Below are 17,020 nucleotides of genomic sequence, written 5' to 3' on the forward strand. Positions count from 1 at the left end.
GAAGCAGAACAAGAAGCAACTTACTTTAACTTACTTTCCCACTTTTCTCCCTATTCTGCCTGTAGAGAGAGTTTTGTTATTTCATGCTTTTCTGATGAAAGATGTCACGGGTGGGAACATCTTCAGCAACCCTGAAAGTGTCAGAAACTTTCAAAGAGGAAGGAGAACATGCCTTGAAAGCTGAGTTAAAACTCTCCTTTCTTCTGAATGCCCTTCACTGCCTCAGGTCTGGTCTTTTCAACTTGGCTTTTGAAGTTCTGTTATCTTTCAAGCTTAATTCCTCTTGGAGTGTGACCAACTTACTAGAGAAGCTACATTTTTCAAAAGGAATATTGAAACCTGAGCATTTCTATGGGAATGTGGATTAGTGTTCCTGTACCTTTTCTCCCGTTTGCACTTGCTCTGTTCAAAAGCATATTCTCCTGCAGACCTGTAGATCTCATGCTTTTGTTTCTCAGTCGTATTGACAAGGAAGAGCAAAATGAATACCTAAAGGGCAACTTCTCTATTAACAATCCTGTTATGAATGAGTTTAGTCCCATATGTATGAGGATTGTTGACTCTCAGAGGCCCAGGGGCCACCAATATTTTGTGAGATTCCAGGCACATTTTTTAAAAAAGTCAAAATATGTGGTATGTGTCAGAGCTTTTCAAAGAGCACAGTATAATCTCATTTGGAGGTATAATATCATTGCTGTAAAGTTGGGACTCTGTCGATGTGAGGCTTGGAACAAATGGGCGTTCTTGCATTCCCGTGATGGGCTCTGAACTAAATGCCTATATGTAAGACCATCCGAGGTGTTCTCTGCGAGTTATTTTGCATCAGAAGCTATTTTTCAGCAAATAATGAACTTCAGAGATTCTCGATAATTTTTTGTAAGCCAGGTACACCCTTATATTTTTAGCTTCTGTAAACCTTTTTTCTACTTGATATGCTCTTTAGTAAAGAATAATGTAAGCCAAGAAGCCATAGTAATTTCAGTTTTTACATTTAATTCTAATAATTAAAAGAATAATTATGATCTGGCAGGGTTTCCTATTTATGGTCCAAGGTATCTGGGTGAGTCATGAATGGATTAGAAATGTGCCGAGAAAAATTGTTGTCCTCAGATGATAAATTGATGCCCTCTGAGCATCTGGACAGGGTCTGGATAGCTAAAGAGTCTCCAGGGTCAGGAATAATAGCTTTGTATGTACTCTAGGTTGCAAACAAATATTATCACATATACATATGTGTGCTGCGGCATGAAAAGGTTTGAGAAACCCCATTCCCTGCCTGTGTGCTGTAATCCCAGATTTTGAAGGATTATACCTGGTACTTTCAGGATGTGGATATGGCTGTCCTTCGTACTCTCCACCTTTTTTTTTGTTTTTTAAATCATGAATTGCCACAAAACAGCCACCCTTCCTAAGTGTAATAATAACAATGGACTAAATATAATCAGAACACATGGGTTCCTGGAGTGGTGGGAATCTGAATCCCTGGGGATCTGGTCCCAGCTTTGTAATTACCTGTTGTGTGAGCTTAGGCAGGTCATTGAAACTTTCTGCATCCCAGTTTTCTCCTCTGACATATGAGGGTGGGAAGTGACATAAACATTTATTTTGAGTCTCTGCCAGAATTACCTGTGAGATGCTGAAATAACCAGTTTGGAGGGTAGATGTTAACCTTATTATCCATCATGCCTAGACAGAACTATCTCTATTGACTTAGATAGATATCCAGGCCAAGAATTTTTCATTTATTCACAGCTGCTGCCTCTTCGTTTGGTGAATTTTCCAAAGTTATTCATGCATTAAAGTATGTTCCTAAATGATTTGCCTGTGTCTATATGATGTAACCAATCGACTGAGATGCAATAATAACTAGACTCAGAGAATGACAATTTCAGTTTGCAACTTTGGAGAGTAGAAATAAGTGGATCATCCATGGTCTGATTATTTTATTTGTACACAAAAAGCCTTGTGCAAATAATTAGTCTTAATCATTCTTTAATTAATGTCTAATAGTGATTTCCTAAATACGTCAAAGTAAATAAAAGTGAGTGTTTCTCCTAATCTATGCCTGGAAAGTTGTGTATATGTAGACCCCTATTACTCTCCAGAGTCATTGAACTGCCTGCTTCTCTTTGAGTCCACCAGACTGTGTCTGGCACTTTGCCAGGCTAAGATTCATTAACATGCAAAAAAGATAGAATTCAAGTGTAATTCAAAACAACAATGGCCAGGCGCAGTGGCTCACGCCTGCAATCCTAGCACTTTGGGAGGCCGAGGCAGGCGGATCATGAGGTCAAGAGATCGAGACCATCCTGGCCAACATGGTGAAACACTGTCCCTACCAAAAATACAAAAATTATCTGGGTGTGTTGGCATGTGCCTGTAGTCCCAGCTACTTGGGAGGCTGAGGCAGGAGAATCACTTGAACCCAGGAGGCGGAGGTTACAGTGAGCTGAGATCGCACCACTGCATTCCAACCTGACAACAGAGCGAAACTCCGTGTCAAAACAACAACAAAAACTAGCTCTAGCTTCCATACCACTAGTGAACTAAGATGTTCACTTTTAATATCATAAAACCCTGAACAATGAATATTCAGAACATTGGTTTAACATGATGAAAGTGGCACTTCATTTATTGCTTGAGTTATGTTTTTGGAAACTTACAATTTTAACTCATGCTTAATTAAATGTAAAATTTAACAGCTTAACAGAGAAAATTTAGGGATCCATGTTATTGAGGGACAAGGACTCTTACATAAATAGGAGTTGACATCTACCACTTCACTGTAGTATATTACAAGGCATAATGGAGCAAAGTGACTTGAAATGTCATGCTGGTACCTGGCACGAGAAGGCTTTTGAAGAGCAGAGTTTGAAGCCAGCCCTTGGTTCTTTGTGTTTGTGTCTTACAATGCATGAAAAGTATAATGGGCTTTCAGGAGCTCAGCAAAATCCTGCACTGTGTTCACTGCTAGAGGATATGTCTGGCTCTTTGGTGGATTAGCCACCAGAAATCTATTTGCATAAATAATTTTAGGTTCTCTTGGCAGAGAATCCAATCGAAGGGAAGAAAGAGGCAGATAAGTTTATCCAACTAGTAATGCCTTTGTCATTATAATGAAAGAGTGATTCATTCACCCACTCCATCAATGTCTATTAAACACCTATCATGAGCTTCTGAGTTTAACATGGTGTCTACTACCCAGATTTGTCTTCCACTCCAGCCTGACTCTATTAAGGTCAGGGGTAGATTCTGAACATAGGAACTGAAAGAGCGGCTTTATTGATATATCACCATAGTGCAGCTTTGGTACTTTTTAAAAGGGAGTATTATACAGGAGATAAAGAATTACCTGCCCTCATCCACATACACGTGCAGACACACACATGCACACACACATACCCATTGTCATTGGTCTTTGGTTATTTGGAGACTATGGCAATGCCTGACTAGGGAAGCCACACTTCCTGAACAGATTTGGCTGTAGTACTGAACAGACACTGAGGCACACAGCAGGAGGGCAGCTACGCTTGACAGGTGATGTGTAGTGCTAACTAGCTTGTGTGTCAGCAGAGCTTAGAAGTTCCTGAGGACTCCTGGAAATACTCTGGGAGTACATTTACAGGGGTTGGGGCCATGTGGGGCTTGAGGCAGCCAAAGAGATTGACAAAGAATTAATTTCACACAAAGAATTCTTAAGTTCTTTCTCCAGATACTTCAAAGACATTATTTGAGACAGATATTGGAAAGGTTGGAGTAACGTTTTGAGGATGATCATGTAGTAACCAATAATTTGACCAACTTAACAAACTTCATCCAAAATAATGGCTTGTGTGGCTAGATTTGGCTGGTTCATCTGTGAGTATAAACACAGTTGCTAATGGGTGTCAGTGGGTGTGTGTGTTGGGGTTCTTTTGTCCCTGTGAATCTGACCCCTCACTGCAAACACCTTTAGTTTTCAGTAATTGCTTGGCTCTTTAGCTCAGAGTTCCTAAGGACATTTCAGGATCTCAGAGAAAGTTATCAATCCTCTGTTCTCAGAGTTTCAGGCTTGAGTTTGTATTCTTATTAATTTATCACTTTATGTTAATGAAGGAGACCTCAAACACAATAGATGCAGACAATAATACCAAGTAAACACTTTGTTCTTAAATTTATCTTTAAATTTAATTGTGCTTTCAGAGAAACCTGATACAATTTCAAGGCGGAAGACTTGCAGTGATGGTCAGGATGAAAGGCAATGTGATCATCACAATGGGATGAACCAGTTAAAGAATGGCTGAAAATCACATGCACACACACACAATAGTTGGATGTATAATACTTCCTAAAAGCACTTTCAGTATCCTCGGATTAGAAGACATCTGCCTTTTACTGTTGAAACTTCTTATACTATATACTGACACTTTAGGCAAGCTATCCTCTTTTGCCAAAGTATTTGTTTCCAGATTGGCTGATGTGCTTTTGAAATATCAATTTATTGAATTTTTCTATTTTTTCTCTTATATATTCTTACTTTGTTTGGCTAGACTGCGACACCTTTGAAATATAATTTTTTAAAGAGCAGCTGTGCAAATTTGACAGGTAACTGTTAGCAAAAGAATGTTTGAATTGCTCCAAGGATGAACCACTATTATTGGCTTCTTTCAACAGGCTTACAAATAAAAATATATGTGTTCACATATATTACATGTATAAATGGATGTACATCTTAATTTTAATGCTAATATATATATTCTTGAGATGAGGTCTTGCTATGTTGCTCAGGCTCATCTTGAACTCCAGGGTTCAGGCAATTCTCCCACCTCAGCCTCCCAAGTAGCTGGGGTTATAGGCATGTGCCACCGCACCCAGCTAATTCATATTTTTATACAGATTCAGTACATGCTTCCATTCAAGGTTAAGTACAAGGGATTAAAATGTACCCAATGAAACAAGATTAGAAAGAGGTTAGAAACACATTTTAATTAGAAAATTGCCACCTCAAATCCATTTAGGAAGTAGGCAGGTATAAATAATAAATAGAACCACTTGGAGACTTTTCTTGACAAGTGGCCCTGGGTTGGAATTCTGGAGAGCTGTATTCTGGTCACACGCCTAACTCTGGTTTTCCTAGTGACTTTTAGTAATTGATGAATTCTTCAGGAGCTAGGAACATATTAGATGGTCAATAAATACCTCTGAATCTCATTAAGTCCAAGAAAAATCATTTAAGGTCTTTTTTTCCCATGGGATGATTTTCAGTGCCATTTAGAGGAAATTTTGGGATCAACCTGGGAAAAGACGGAGGTTCCTAGCTCCGACCTTTGGGGACTTCAGATTTTCTGGATCAAGGTGAGATACTACAAATTTGTAACAAAAAGAGAAATGTTTTCTGTTTTCAGCATAAAAGCCATAATGTTAAAGATATTAAAAAACATCATGTAATCTGCACTTTGCATAAACGATTATGGAATTTAGCATTACAATTGTTTTTTACTCTTTGAGCTACAGTGAAGGTGTCCCAGAAGCAATGAGGCTTCTCCATGACCAGGGGATTGTGTCCTGCAGGGTCACTCTGCCTGCATTCACTAGGCCTGTGCAGTCTTAGGGATTTGCAAAGGTCCTCCTATCCTTCAGGGCTTCTGTTTGGATTGTTCAGAAATATCCTTCGTGATTGATGGCTCTTGCCATATCACCCATTTATGATGAAGGGGAATAAGCTGATTAAACACGACATTTTGTGAGCCCTCCATTTCCTCTTGCTTCTTGTATTAGTTTGCTATGGCTACCGTAATAAATCACCACAAATTTAGTGGCTTAGAACAATATGAACTTGTTATCTTACATTTCTGCAGGTTTAGAAATCCAACACAGGTCTCACCAGACTGAAATCAAGTTGTTGGCAGGGCTATGTTCCCTTCTGGAGGCCCTGGGGGAAAGCTCTCCCCTTGCCTTTTCCAGCTTCTAAAGGCTGCACACATTCCTTGACTTATAACCCCCTTTCTACATCTTCAAAACCAGCACTGTTGCATCTCCCTGAAGGTCCTAGAAGTGTAAACCCATTTTCAGTTCTTATCATTCCACTGACTGCCCCTTACTGCCTCACTTTTCTACCTTTAAGAACCCTTATGGTTACATCAGGACTACCCAGATAATCCTCGATACTCTCCTCATCTCAAGGCCCTTAACTTCCTCATATCTGCAAAGTCCCCTTGCCATGTAAGGTAATATATTCACATGTTTCCGAGATTAGGATGTAGATATCTTTGAGGGAGGGCATTATTCTACCTACCACTCTTCTTTTTTTTTTTTTTTTTTTTTTGAGGCGGAGTCTCGCTCTGTCGCCCAGGCTGGAGTGCAGTGGCCAGATCTCAGCTCACTGCAAGCTCCGCCTCCTGGGTTTACGCCATTCTCCTGCCTCAGCCTCCCGAGTAGCTGGGACTACAAGCGCCCGCCACCTCGCCCGGCTAGTTTTTTTTTTTGTATTTTTAGTAGAGACGGGGTTTCACCGTGTTAGCCAGGATGGTCTTGATCTCCTGACCTCGTGATCCGCCCGTCTCGGCCTCCCAAAGTGCTGGGATTACAGGCTTGAGCCACCGCGCCCGGCCCTACCACTCTTCTTATTAAGATTATGTATTTCTTTAAAAATTAAGAAACACAAAATTTATTCTGTATTATAATTTTCATCATGATAAAATCAAGGTTGAAGTGTAGTAGATTATTTGCAAAAATGGTCACAATAATTTCCTTTCTTATTGAGTGTGGCAGCTCATGCTAAGGTAAGGGGAAGGACTGCCTGAAGCAGGGAATTCGAGCCAGCCTAGGCAACTAAGAGAGATTCCATTTCTTCAATTTTTTTTTTGTTTTTTTGTTTTTTGAGACAGGATCTTAATCTGTTGCCCAGGCTGGAGTGCAGAGGCATGAGCTTGGCTTACTGCAACCTCTGCCTCCCAGTCTCAGGTGATCCTCCCATCTCAGCCTCCTGAGTAGCTGGGACTACAGGTACATGCCACCACACCTGGCTAATTAAAAATTTTTTTTTTGCCCAGGCTGCTCTTGAACTCCTGGGCTCATGTGATCTGCCTGCCTCAGCCTCCCACAGTGCTGGGATTACAGGTATGAGCCACCATGCTTGGCCAGAGCATTTTTTAAAAAATAATTTCCTTTCCTGTATCCACACACTTATGAAATACCCTCTCATGTGGACTCTAAGCTTGGCCATATGACATACTTTGGCCAGTGAGGCGATTGCAAACATGATGGAAGCAGATACTTGAAAAGTACTTGCACACTGGGACTTGCCCTCTCTTAAGCCCTTTCTGACTACCATGTGAAGAGGCCTGGTGCATATACTGAGTGAGAAGATACATGTGACCTAGGCATCTTTGTCACCAAGCCAACAGGTAAACTGGGAGGCAGCACCAATCACTAAGCAGCGCAAGCCACCAGACATTTAGATGAGGCCACCTGAGATCATCCAGGCAGCTGCTGACCTGACAGAAACCACAGGTATGTGAAAGAGGCCAGCAGAGGGAAGACAAGCTGGGCCAGAACAGAAGAACTGCCCAGCTGAACAACAGAATTGTGAGCTAAATTAAATTTTAGAGGGATGGTTGGCTGTGTGGCAAAAGTTAATTAATGTAGGAAGGGATAGGTAAACTAGAAACCCAAGTTGAGAATAAGGTTGAATGAATGGAAGTTTGGTTGCAAGGGGATGGTGACAAAGAAGAGACCTTACAGGCAAAATCATAGACAATATTTTTTGGAGAGATCATTTGCACAAGTACAGCAGGGTACATTGAGTCTGGCCCCTCCTTCCTCCTCCACCTTCATGCCTTGACTCTGTGGATGTTCAGTGTCACAAGAAATGCTCCAATAATCCCTTTCATGGAATGGTATGATGTCATAAGAAGGAGTGTACAAATCCCTGTTCTGATTCTTCTATTTAATAGGAAGCTCAAAAAGACAAAATGGCTTGCCCATTTCATCCTGAAAGTTTAGCTTATACGGTGATATGCCACATAATGATATTTTTGGGTCTGCAATGGACCACATATATGACAGGTAGTCCCATAAGATTATAATGGAGCTGAAAAATTTCTATTGCCTTGTGACTTCGTAGCCATCGCAATGTTGTAGCACAATGCATTACATTTGTGGTGATGCTGATAGAAACAAACCAACTGTGCTGCCGGGTGTATCAAAGTATAGAACATGCAATTATGTACAGTATATAATACTTGACAATGATAATAAATGACTATGTTGCTGGTTTGTGTATTTACTTTTTATCATTATTTTAGAGTGTTCTCCTTCTACTTATTAAAAAAAAAATAACTGGAAAACAGCCTCAGGCAGGTCCTTCTGGAGCATTCCAGAAGAAGGCATTGTTATCATAAGAGATGACAGCTCCATGCCTGTTACTGGCCCTGAAGACCTTGCCATAGAACAAGATCTGGAGGTGGAAGACAGCGATGTTGATGATCCTTATTCTGTGTAGGCCTAGGCTAATGTATGTGTTTATGTCTTAGTTTTTACCAAATAAAGCTTAAAAAGTGAAAGAGTGGAACAATTTAGAAGTAGAAGAAAGCTTATAGAATAAGGTTATAAAGAAAGAGAATATTTTTGTACAGCTGTACAATGTGTTATTTGTGTTTTAAGGTGGGTGTTATTACAAAAGAGTCAAAAAGAAAAAATTAAACATTTTATAAAGTAAAAATTACAGTAAGCTAATGTTAATTTATTACTCAAAAAAGAAAAATATTCTTTTATAAGTTTAGTGTAGCCTAAGTGTACAGTATTTATATATAAAATCTACAGTAGTGTAGAGCAATGTCCTAGGCCTTCACATTTACTTGCCACTTACTCACTGACACCCAGAGCAATTTCCAGTTCTGCAAGTTCTATTCATGATAAATGCCCTAACTCCACAGGCATAGCATATAAAAATGTTTTATACCATATTTGCACTGTTCCTTTTCTATGTTTAGATGTGTTTAGATAGACAGATCTTTATCATTGTGTTACAATTGCCTGCAGAATTCAATATAGTAACATGCCGTACAGGCTTATAGATTAGGAGCAATAGGCTAAACCATATAGCCTAGGTGTCTAGCAGGCTATACCATCCAGGTTTGTGTAAGTACACTCTATGTTGTTCACACAATTACAAAATTACCAAATGATGCACTTCTTAGAACATATCCCTGTCATTAAGTGATGCATGACTTTATTTGCTTTATTTGTAATGAAATGAATATGTTTCCTCGCTTTTTTTTTTTTTTTTTTTGAGAACACTCTTACACCTATCTTGCAGGAGAATATTGTGCTTGTTTTTCTTTTCATTCCCGTGTCTCCTGTTACAGTCTCAGAATGGGTGAAGTTTTGGTGAGAAGCCTAGTGGCAAGGAGACAATATGACTCCTCCATGGTCAGTATACCCACAGAAACACTTTTTCCTCAACCTCAGGAAAAAAGTGAGCCAAATATGGAGGATCCCATCAGCTGCAGCAAAGCTACTGGTCATGAAGAGAAGTGAAAGAAGCAAACAGTGAGAGAAGCAAAGAGAAGAGTAAAGCAGAATGGGAAGGAAAATGGTGATTCTTTAAGCACCAATCATTTGATTTTTTTTCTCTTTGAAAGATAACCTTCGGCTTATTAATTTTATCATATCTTTTCCAATATTGAACCCTCAACCTCTAAGAATCAGCTGGGTGTAGACTCAGCGTGATGGGCCTGGCCTGCTACCTAGCAGGGTCCCCTCAGGGCTATGGTGGAAGGAGTCGCTCAGGGCCTAGGAAGCTCTGTTGCAGTTTCCATTCTTACATTCCACCTTCTCTTGTTACCTACTCTCCAGCTATACTGGATTTGCTAGTCTTTTTCACACTTCGTGCTTTTGCTGTACTGTTTCCCTCATCCTGGAGTATGTTTTTCCTGTTTGTCTGCCTGATGAGATGTTACGATCTTCAAATGTGGCCTCATGGAAGCCTTCTCTGATTCTTCCAGGCTGAGTTATTTATTTATTTCTCCTACAGTTTCTGAACTGTGACTCACTAGTTCTACTTGGTATGGCAACATTGTCATCTGGCCTTGCCAGAGAGCCTCACCTTTAAAGAGTTTATTAAGTTTATTTACAGGACCTAATGTTAGATTACCTGACCATGAAACAATTCCAACTTCTTTTATGATCTATGCCCAAACCTTTATATGAGCCTTATTGAGGCTTTACCAAGGAAACAGGCAGTTTTAGAGTTGGCCTTAAGGATGTTCTCTGGTGTCATCAAAGAAATGGAAATGCAAAGCAGAGACATGTGCATTTAGATACGTGTAAGATAAGCTACCTCTTTGGAATGGTGCTACACATCTGCTGGGAGACACCTTCTTGACAGACTATTTTTGAGAGAGGGTGACACATATCCTTAGAAAGAATAAAACCTTTCACCAACACCTCCCGCAAACCTGGTAGACTGATGTGGTTCATAAATTCATCAATAGATCTAGCCTGATCAAGTACCAACCATGCTACGGCCTACTTGATATGACTGAAAGGGTACTACTGCTTTTCAACTGAACTACCTTTAAATAACAGACACTTGTTTTTGGAATACCAATCAAGTGTTTCTGTGGGAGTTGCATATTGCTATCAGTTCAGTTCTGCCTTTCAACTCCTCAATCCGTTTCTAATCATTGTGAAATAGCACTATTATTCTTAAAAGCTGCAATAAAATGTAACTGAAAAGAATTTTTTGAAAGCCCAAATGTAAGGAAACTGTTTATATAAGATGAATAGTAAGGTATCGTTAAGTAGAACCTTACCAAATGATCATATTTTGGACAAAATTTCACTCTTACACGAGCTATAAAAGAAAGGTGTGCTATAAAAATTGACAGATGCTAGAGGGCTTGAATAACCTACTTAAGAGAACAGACTATTTTGAAATACTTGAATAATACCAATTTGGAAAAAAATCCAATATGCCAATTATGAGGCTTTGATTTGGCAAAGCAGGCACAATTGGATATTTTTTATTTTTTATTTTTTATTTTTTTTGAGATGGAGTCTTGCTGTGTCACCCAGGTTGGAGTGCAGTGGTGCAATCTTGGTTCACTGCATCACTGCAACCTCTGCCTCCCAAGTTCAAGCGATATTCCTGCCTCAGCCTCCTGAGTAGCTGGGATTACGGGCACGCACCACCACACCCAGTTAATTTCTGTATTTTTAGTAGAGCCTGGATTTCACCATGTTGGTCAGGCTGGTCTCGAACTCCTGACCTCGTGATCTGCCCACTCAGCCTCCCAGTTTGATGGTTTGTCTACTTGGCAATAATTGCAAAGAATTTGTTTCAAAATATTTTATATTTTCACCTTGTTAGTCCAAATTGCTAAGATTTTGCTGTATTTAGTAATTTTGAGGGGGAATGTTTTTCTCTTTCTCCTAGACTGTAGACTATTTTTAGTGGAAAATGGCTGCTGAGTGTGTGGAAAGAGTATGCAAGATTTCAGTGGGAAGATACTACAATCATTTGAAATTCTCCATTGCTGGAAAATTATCAAATTAGGCTTATGAAGGCAATTTGATTTAGCAAGCAGCTTATTGGACCAAGCAAAAGCTTCTCAGCAGGGATGGAATTTGGACTGCACTTGTCCCTGGTTCTCACCTTCCCTGAGCAGCAGCGCATCTGCAGTGTCCCAGTGATGCCCCCCACAGGCCTTGAAGCTTGTCTTCCAGAAAAGCCTTCATTTCAGGGGCAGAATTCCAGGAAGCATGTCCATGAAACACTCATGAGGAGGAACTGGGCTGCCAATTAATGACTTCTCACTGCTCCATCAACATAAAGATTACCAGATCTAAGATCAGATGGGATTATAAACCTCAGAGGAGTTTACAAGCCTTTGCTTGATCATATATATTAACTCAGAACCAAAATGTCTTGGGCTTCTGTTATCCTATATTGCAATTATTAAGAAAAGTTTAGTGCCTTAATTAATTAAGGTTTTATATGCAGTGGTTTCAGGTGGGTAGGAAATAGACTTGGAATTTGAGGATGTGTATCTATGGGTTTATTTTACTGTTCTAAAATCTAAAATCTCTCTGATCCCTAGTCTTTCTCTGTTCTCTTGGGCTATTTGTATAATTGTAACTGGAATTCCTTGGCTTCCAGAAAAGGTGTAATTTCTGCTTTATGGTCCAGCAGAAACCCTGCCATTGCTTAAACAATTTTTCTCTTTGCAGCTAGAACTGTTTCACAACACTGTATGGTTCCACTGTGCCTCTTGAAAACACTCAAGGTGTTTATGACATAAAAGACGTAACTTATTAAAGAGAGTCCTAGTGGAGCTATTGTAATGAGGTGAAGATTTCTCTAGAGTTCTATTGTCTGTCTGATAGCAACAGGAAACATTTTTCTAAACAAGCAGGTTTAAAATCTCCACAAGTGTTATGCTATTAAATCATAGCATTTTTATTTCTCCCTACCTAGCTCAATCAGCAGTGGCTGTGGCTGTTGTTTTACTGAAATAAAACCTGCCACCCAAAAAATTCTCCCAACATAGGCCCTTGCTTTAAATCTCCATGGGGAGGCTTGAAGATTTAAAACAGTTCTCAAACTTAGGAAGTGGAACAACTAGAAATCACAGTGCTTCCCTCCTCCTGCCCCCAAATATGAAGAAATACTGGCTTATTGAGATAAAAGTTGGCATAAGTCAAATAGAATCTTAGAATAAAGTCTGATATACACTATTGGTAGCAGTAGCAAAGTGTAAGAAAAATTGGTAACAGAAAAGATGATTACTGAGAAATTTCAATTTATGAACTTATTTTTTATTCCTCTATTAATCTGGGAAAAGATGATCATTTTGTAATTTTACTGATGGAATACCTGGTCTGAGTTTTTGAAACATCAGTGTTCCAAGGGAGCATACAGTTACTGGCACAAAATCATATTGGCTGTATAGTGCTCTAGGAATACTTCTATGAAACTAATGATAATACAGTGATTGTGTCCTTGAACACTGTATTCAAAGAGTTTATACTGATGGTTAGCAGAGAGTTGAGGCCCAGAGAAATCTGACAGCAGGATCCTTATATTGACTTCATTCATGGCTTAGGGGAGAAGTGGCTGACATTTAGACCTGAGGCTGTCACTCTAGAGTCATCCCACAGTGAGGGAGGAGCTGGCCTGCCAGTGCGTGTTGGTGTCATGCCTGTTTCATGCTGAGAGAACAGCATCACTGCTAATTCAAACAATAGAGATGATTACCAAGGCAGTGACTTGAGAAGCAATATATACCGACACCAGAGGGGAAAGGGCTATTTATTTAGAAAAGTTCACCATCAAATCACTGGACAGGATAAACAACTCATGGGGAAAATCAACACTTATTACAATCAAAGGGGAATCCATTGTAATTTGCTGGTTTCCCTAGGCACTCTCACTGTGATGTTGAACAAAACTCTAAAATATCTCCCACTGGATTAGCAACTATGATTGTGAGAAAAAAAAAAAATCCTTCTTTTTGTTGTTGTTGTTAATACCCCTTTCCACATTTTACTGAATATATGTAAGCATAATACAGTGTATCTGATGTTAGCGAGGCACCAATTTAGCATTAATTTCTCTGGATGGAAATATGAGCCATATGTTTATGTTAGTAATGGCAACACTAGGCAACTGAATCCTTTCTGAGCAAATTGATATATTTTCATCTAACAGGGAGAGTTCTGAGATCTTGTATTCATTTTGGAAGCATCAGCAGCTTTCAGTACAGAGTTTTCTAATCTTATTTTATTTAATTTCTCTACCGGTCTGACTCTGATTAGAGGTTCAAATAAAATGGTGATTCTTCTATGCCTGGATTCTGTTAAAATATCCCTTGTCTCTTGCCCTGAGCAGCAGCAACTGCAAGTAAATTAATTGTTACAAAGTTGTAGCAGAGCAGCACTAGGATTCTTTGAGGTGGCTATTATACTTGGTTTCCAGATGGTTGAGGTTTTTCTTTTTTAATATACTCAACCTCACTTCATAAATACATTTTCACAAGGGTACAGAAATCCAGCAGGGAAGCACATCTTTCCAAGTGCTCTCATATGCACGTAAACAGCTTCCATTTTGGAAGCCAGCAGGGGGCATGTAAAACAAAATGAGTTAAAAAAAAATTGCACATAGAGTAATTTTAATCCATTCCATTTTTAAATACCACAATAAATTTAATTTTCACAATAAATTAAATAGCCATATTCAGTTTACAAAATAGAATTACTTAGTGTGAAACCAGTATTTACAACAATATACATTATGTACATGACATTTCTCTCTGTTGACATACAACGTGGAAGTAAAAGGACTTGACTTTCCAACGTGTGATTGACATGCTATAAGTGACACCATGGTCCATACGAGAAAACAGTAGTGCACAATCACCATAGGAACTTTGGACAATGTCAATTTTATGAGATAAGACATTCTTTTAAATAATAAGAAAATAGCATTTTCTGTTTTCATGGCACCAATTCAGCATCTGAATTAAAGAGCCAGCTTTCCCTTAGGAAAAAAAAAAAAAAGCATCACTGGATCTCTACTTCCTGAAGCTTCGCAGCCATTGGTACATTTTCACACATTTATCTTTTGGCTTAAATCTATGAAAATGGTGGGTGACAAATTCTGAATCAAAGGAAGACTAATTCTTTGAGAATAGCTGAAGTCACTTTCCCCCCATACCACCACCTCTTCTTTTTTGTAAATAGCTTAAAAGATGTGACTATGCAGACAGCATTTTTTTTTTTTTTGTAAATTTTCAGTAGAAAAAGAACTGATCTTATATTTGGTCACACACTGCGTATGTACAAGTATACATGGAAAAATGACTTGGATAGCTCTGCCTAGGAAAAGTGCATATTTTAATCTACAGGAGACATTGTGTGTCTCCAGGCACAACACATAGTGTTGTATGACATATTATTTTAGGGCCAGTTCAATGTCCTCCCAGTGATCTGGTAAAATTTTTGATTAAAAGGATGAAAGAATTTGCGCAATTTGGTAATGACAGAGGGGTCCACCTCTGGATGAATGCGCCCCTTGCTGCCCGCCAGGCACTTATTAAAGATAATATTAAACCGTAAGCAGTAAAACCCTCTGGTAGCATTGAAGTATAAATTGTATTGACTTATCCTTGGAGGCAGATTTAGGAACTTCTCCACGAGCTGAAGTTCTGGCAGAGGTTCTGTGATGAGGCGATCTCCATCGACGACATGAAATTGCTCAATTGGAAAGTATTTCAACCACCTTTCCAGATGTTTGGTGTAGATGCTGGTTCTTACTGCTTTGTATTTTGTGTTCACTTCACATGTATTAGGGTCTATGGCCAGCTTCTCAAACTTGTAATACGTTTTGTTCTTCCTCTCTTTCCCCTCTAGCACCTGAGTATAATCAGAAATAGCTCTCGTGGTTGGTTCCCTGACAATGATCAACAACTTGATGGATGAGTTCATTTTGTAAATCCTTTCTGGAACCTCCTCTGTGATAAAATATGCTGGGCTCTTTTCAATTGTGATTTGCTGAGGGTAGGAAAAAGGCATCTTTTTCCTATACCACTCGATGCCCTTACCATAATTCTCATCATTATCAAAAAAGTGGATTTCTTGAGAGGCTTTGACCACTGCCGGATGTAGGTTCAGCATTTCAAGCAGGGCCCTTGTGCCTCCTTTCCTCACTCCAATGATAATGGCCTTGGGGAGCTGCTGGACCAGGTCATGGAGGCGAACCTGCTCCTTGGAAGCGTTGCCCTTCCGGAACTCGTGTAGCAGGCCACGCTTAAACTGCAGGGCGCGGAGTGGGAATTCAGCCTGACTGCGGGCACCACCCAGTCGACCTTCAATGGGGCAAATGGGTTGTAGCCTGCAAGCAAGACAGAGACACTTTAAGCTCATTGCAGCTAACTTCTCATTTTCCTGGTTCCCCAGTCAGACCAAGACTTTAAATGCATAAATAAAGCCACTGATTCCCAGCCTGCTGCAATCCATAATGAACATATGTTTGGGAAATTTTACTTTAAGCAACCATGTATTAAATGGAGCACACATAATTGATGAGATTTTTTTATTAGTGCTCCTTAAAATTTTTTATTCCCCAAGCACTTAATTGACTACGGCGCGTACCTCTGTTCGCAGTACAGGATAGACAAGTGACACCAGCCATACTAATAGCTTTTTAACAGCTCACCAGTTAAAATCATTAAGAAAAAGTGAAAGGCAGGAGATTATAATCTTCAGCTGGGGGGCGGAAGGGTAGCAGGGAGGCCACGTGTTTCATGTTTCGTGTGGTATTATTTTCTTGCAGCTCAGCAGCACTCACATGGCTGTTGAAACTCTTTGAGATATAATCTGAAAGGAGGTCCCAGTTTCTGCCCTGGGCTGTTTGCATCATCAACCTGCAAAATTCCAATCTTGGAACTTGCTGAGCTTTTCATTCTGAGACTCTCTGCCCTGCTTGGCCTTGAGGATAGCCAGAAGAATATTATATTTCTTTTGCCTCTCTTTCTCTTTCTATCTAAAGAGGTCAGGATTACATTTCCACTTTGCTGAATATAGGATCAAACCCAATTGCCATCAGCAAGTGCTGTATATCACCAACCACACCTGGGACCAGGCATCAACAAGACCTTGACAGGGCCAGAAACCTCAAGCCCTCATTGCCAAGCCCATTAAAATCAGGAACTCAAGCTCACAAAGGAAGGAATGCAATGGATATAGCCAGAAAGGAGGATTTTCACTTCAATATTATCCTGAATAGTGAACAACTATCTCTGCTTTTCTCAGGGAGAAAGATGTGGTAACAGTCACAATGATAGTAGACAGTGGTGACCGTTTAATTTGTCATGGCTAACATATATAGTTAGCAAATTGAGTTTCCTTTTAGGTATAGTCTGAATTGAACTGAAATTCATTATACTTTCCCTAGGTTGATCTGTGAGGGCATTTTAGCCTTCTTGGTAAAAGGAATTAATATCAGTCAAAAAGGCTGTTAAACCAATTCTTACACCTG

The 17,020-nt window shown here is 39.5% G+C and overlaps 1 protein-coding gene across 1 annotated transcript in view; it reads right to left on the reverse strand.

Annotated features, from left to right (window-relative positions):
* Positions 1-13,267: 13,267 nt before the first annotated feature.
* The window catches only part of HS3ST5 (heparan sulfate-glucosamine 3-sulfotransferase 5), a 294,541-nt gene continuing 290,788 nt past the window's right edge, over positions 13,268-17,020 (reverse strand). The window contains exon 5 of the mRNA XM_025383241.1: positions 13,268-15,874. Coding sequence (XP_025239026.1) covers positions 14,941-15,874 — 934 coding nt within the window. The 3' untranslated portion in view covers positions 13,268-14,940. The remainder of the gene's footprint in view (positions 15,875-17,020) is intronic.

This window comes from Theropithecus gelada, chromosome 4, assembly GCF_003255815.1.
Source record: "Theropithecus gelada isolate Dixy chromosome 4, Tgel_1.0, whole genome shotgun sequence".
Lineage (NCBI taxonomy): Eukaryota > Metazoa > Chordata > Mammalia > Primates > Cercopithecidae > Theropithecus > Theropithecus gelada.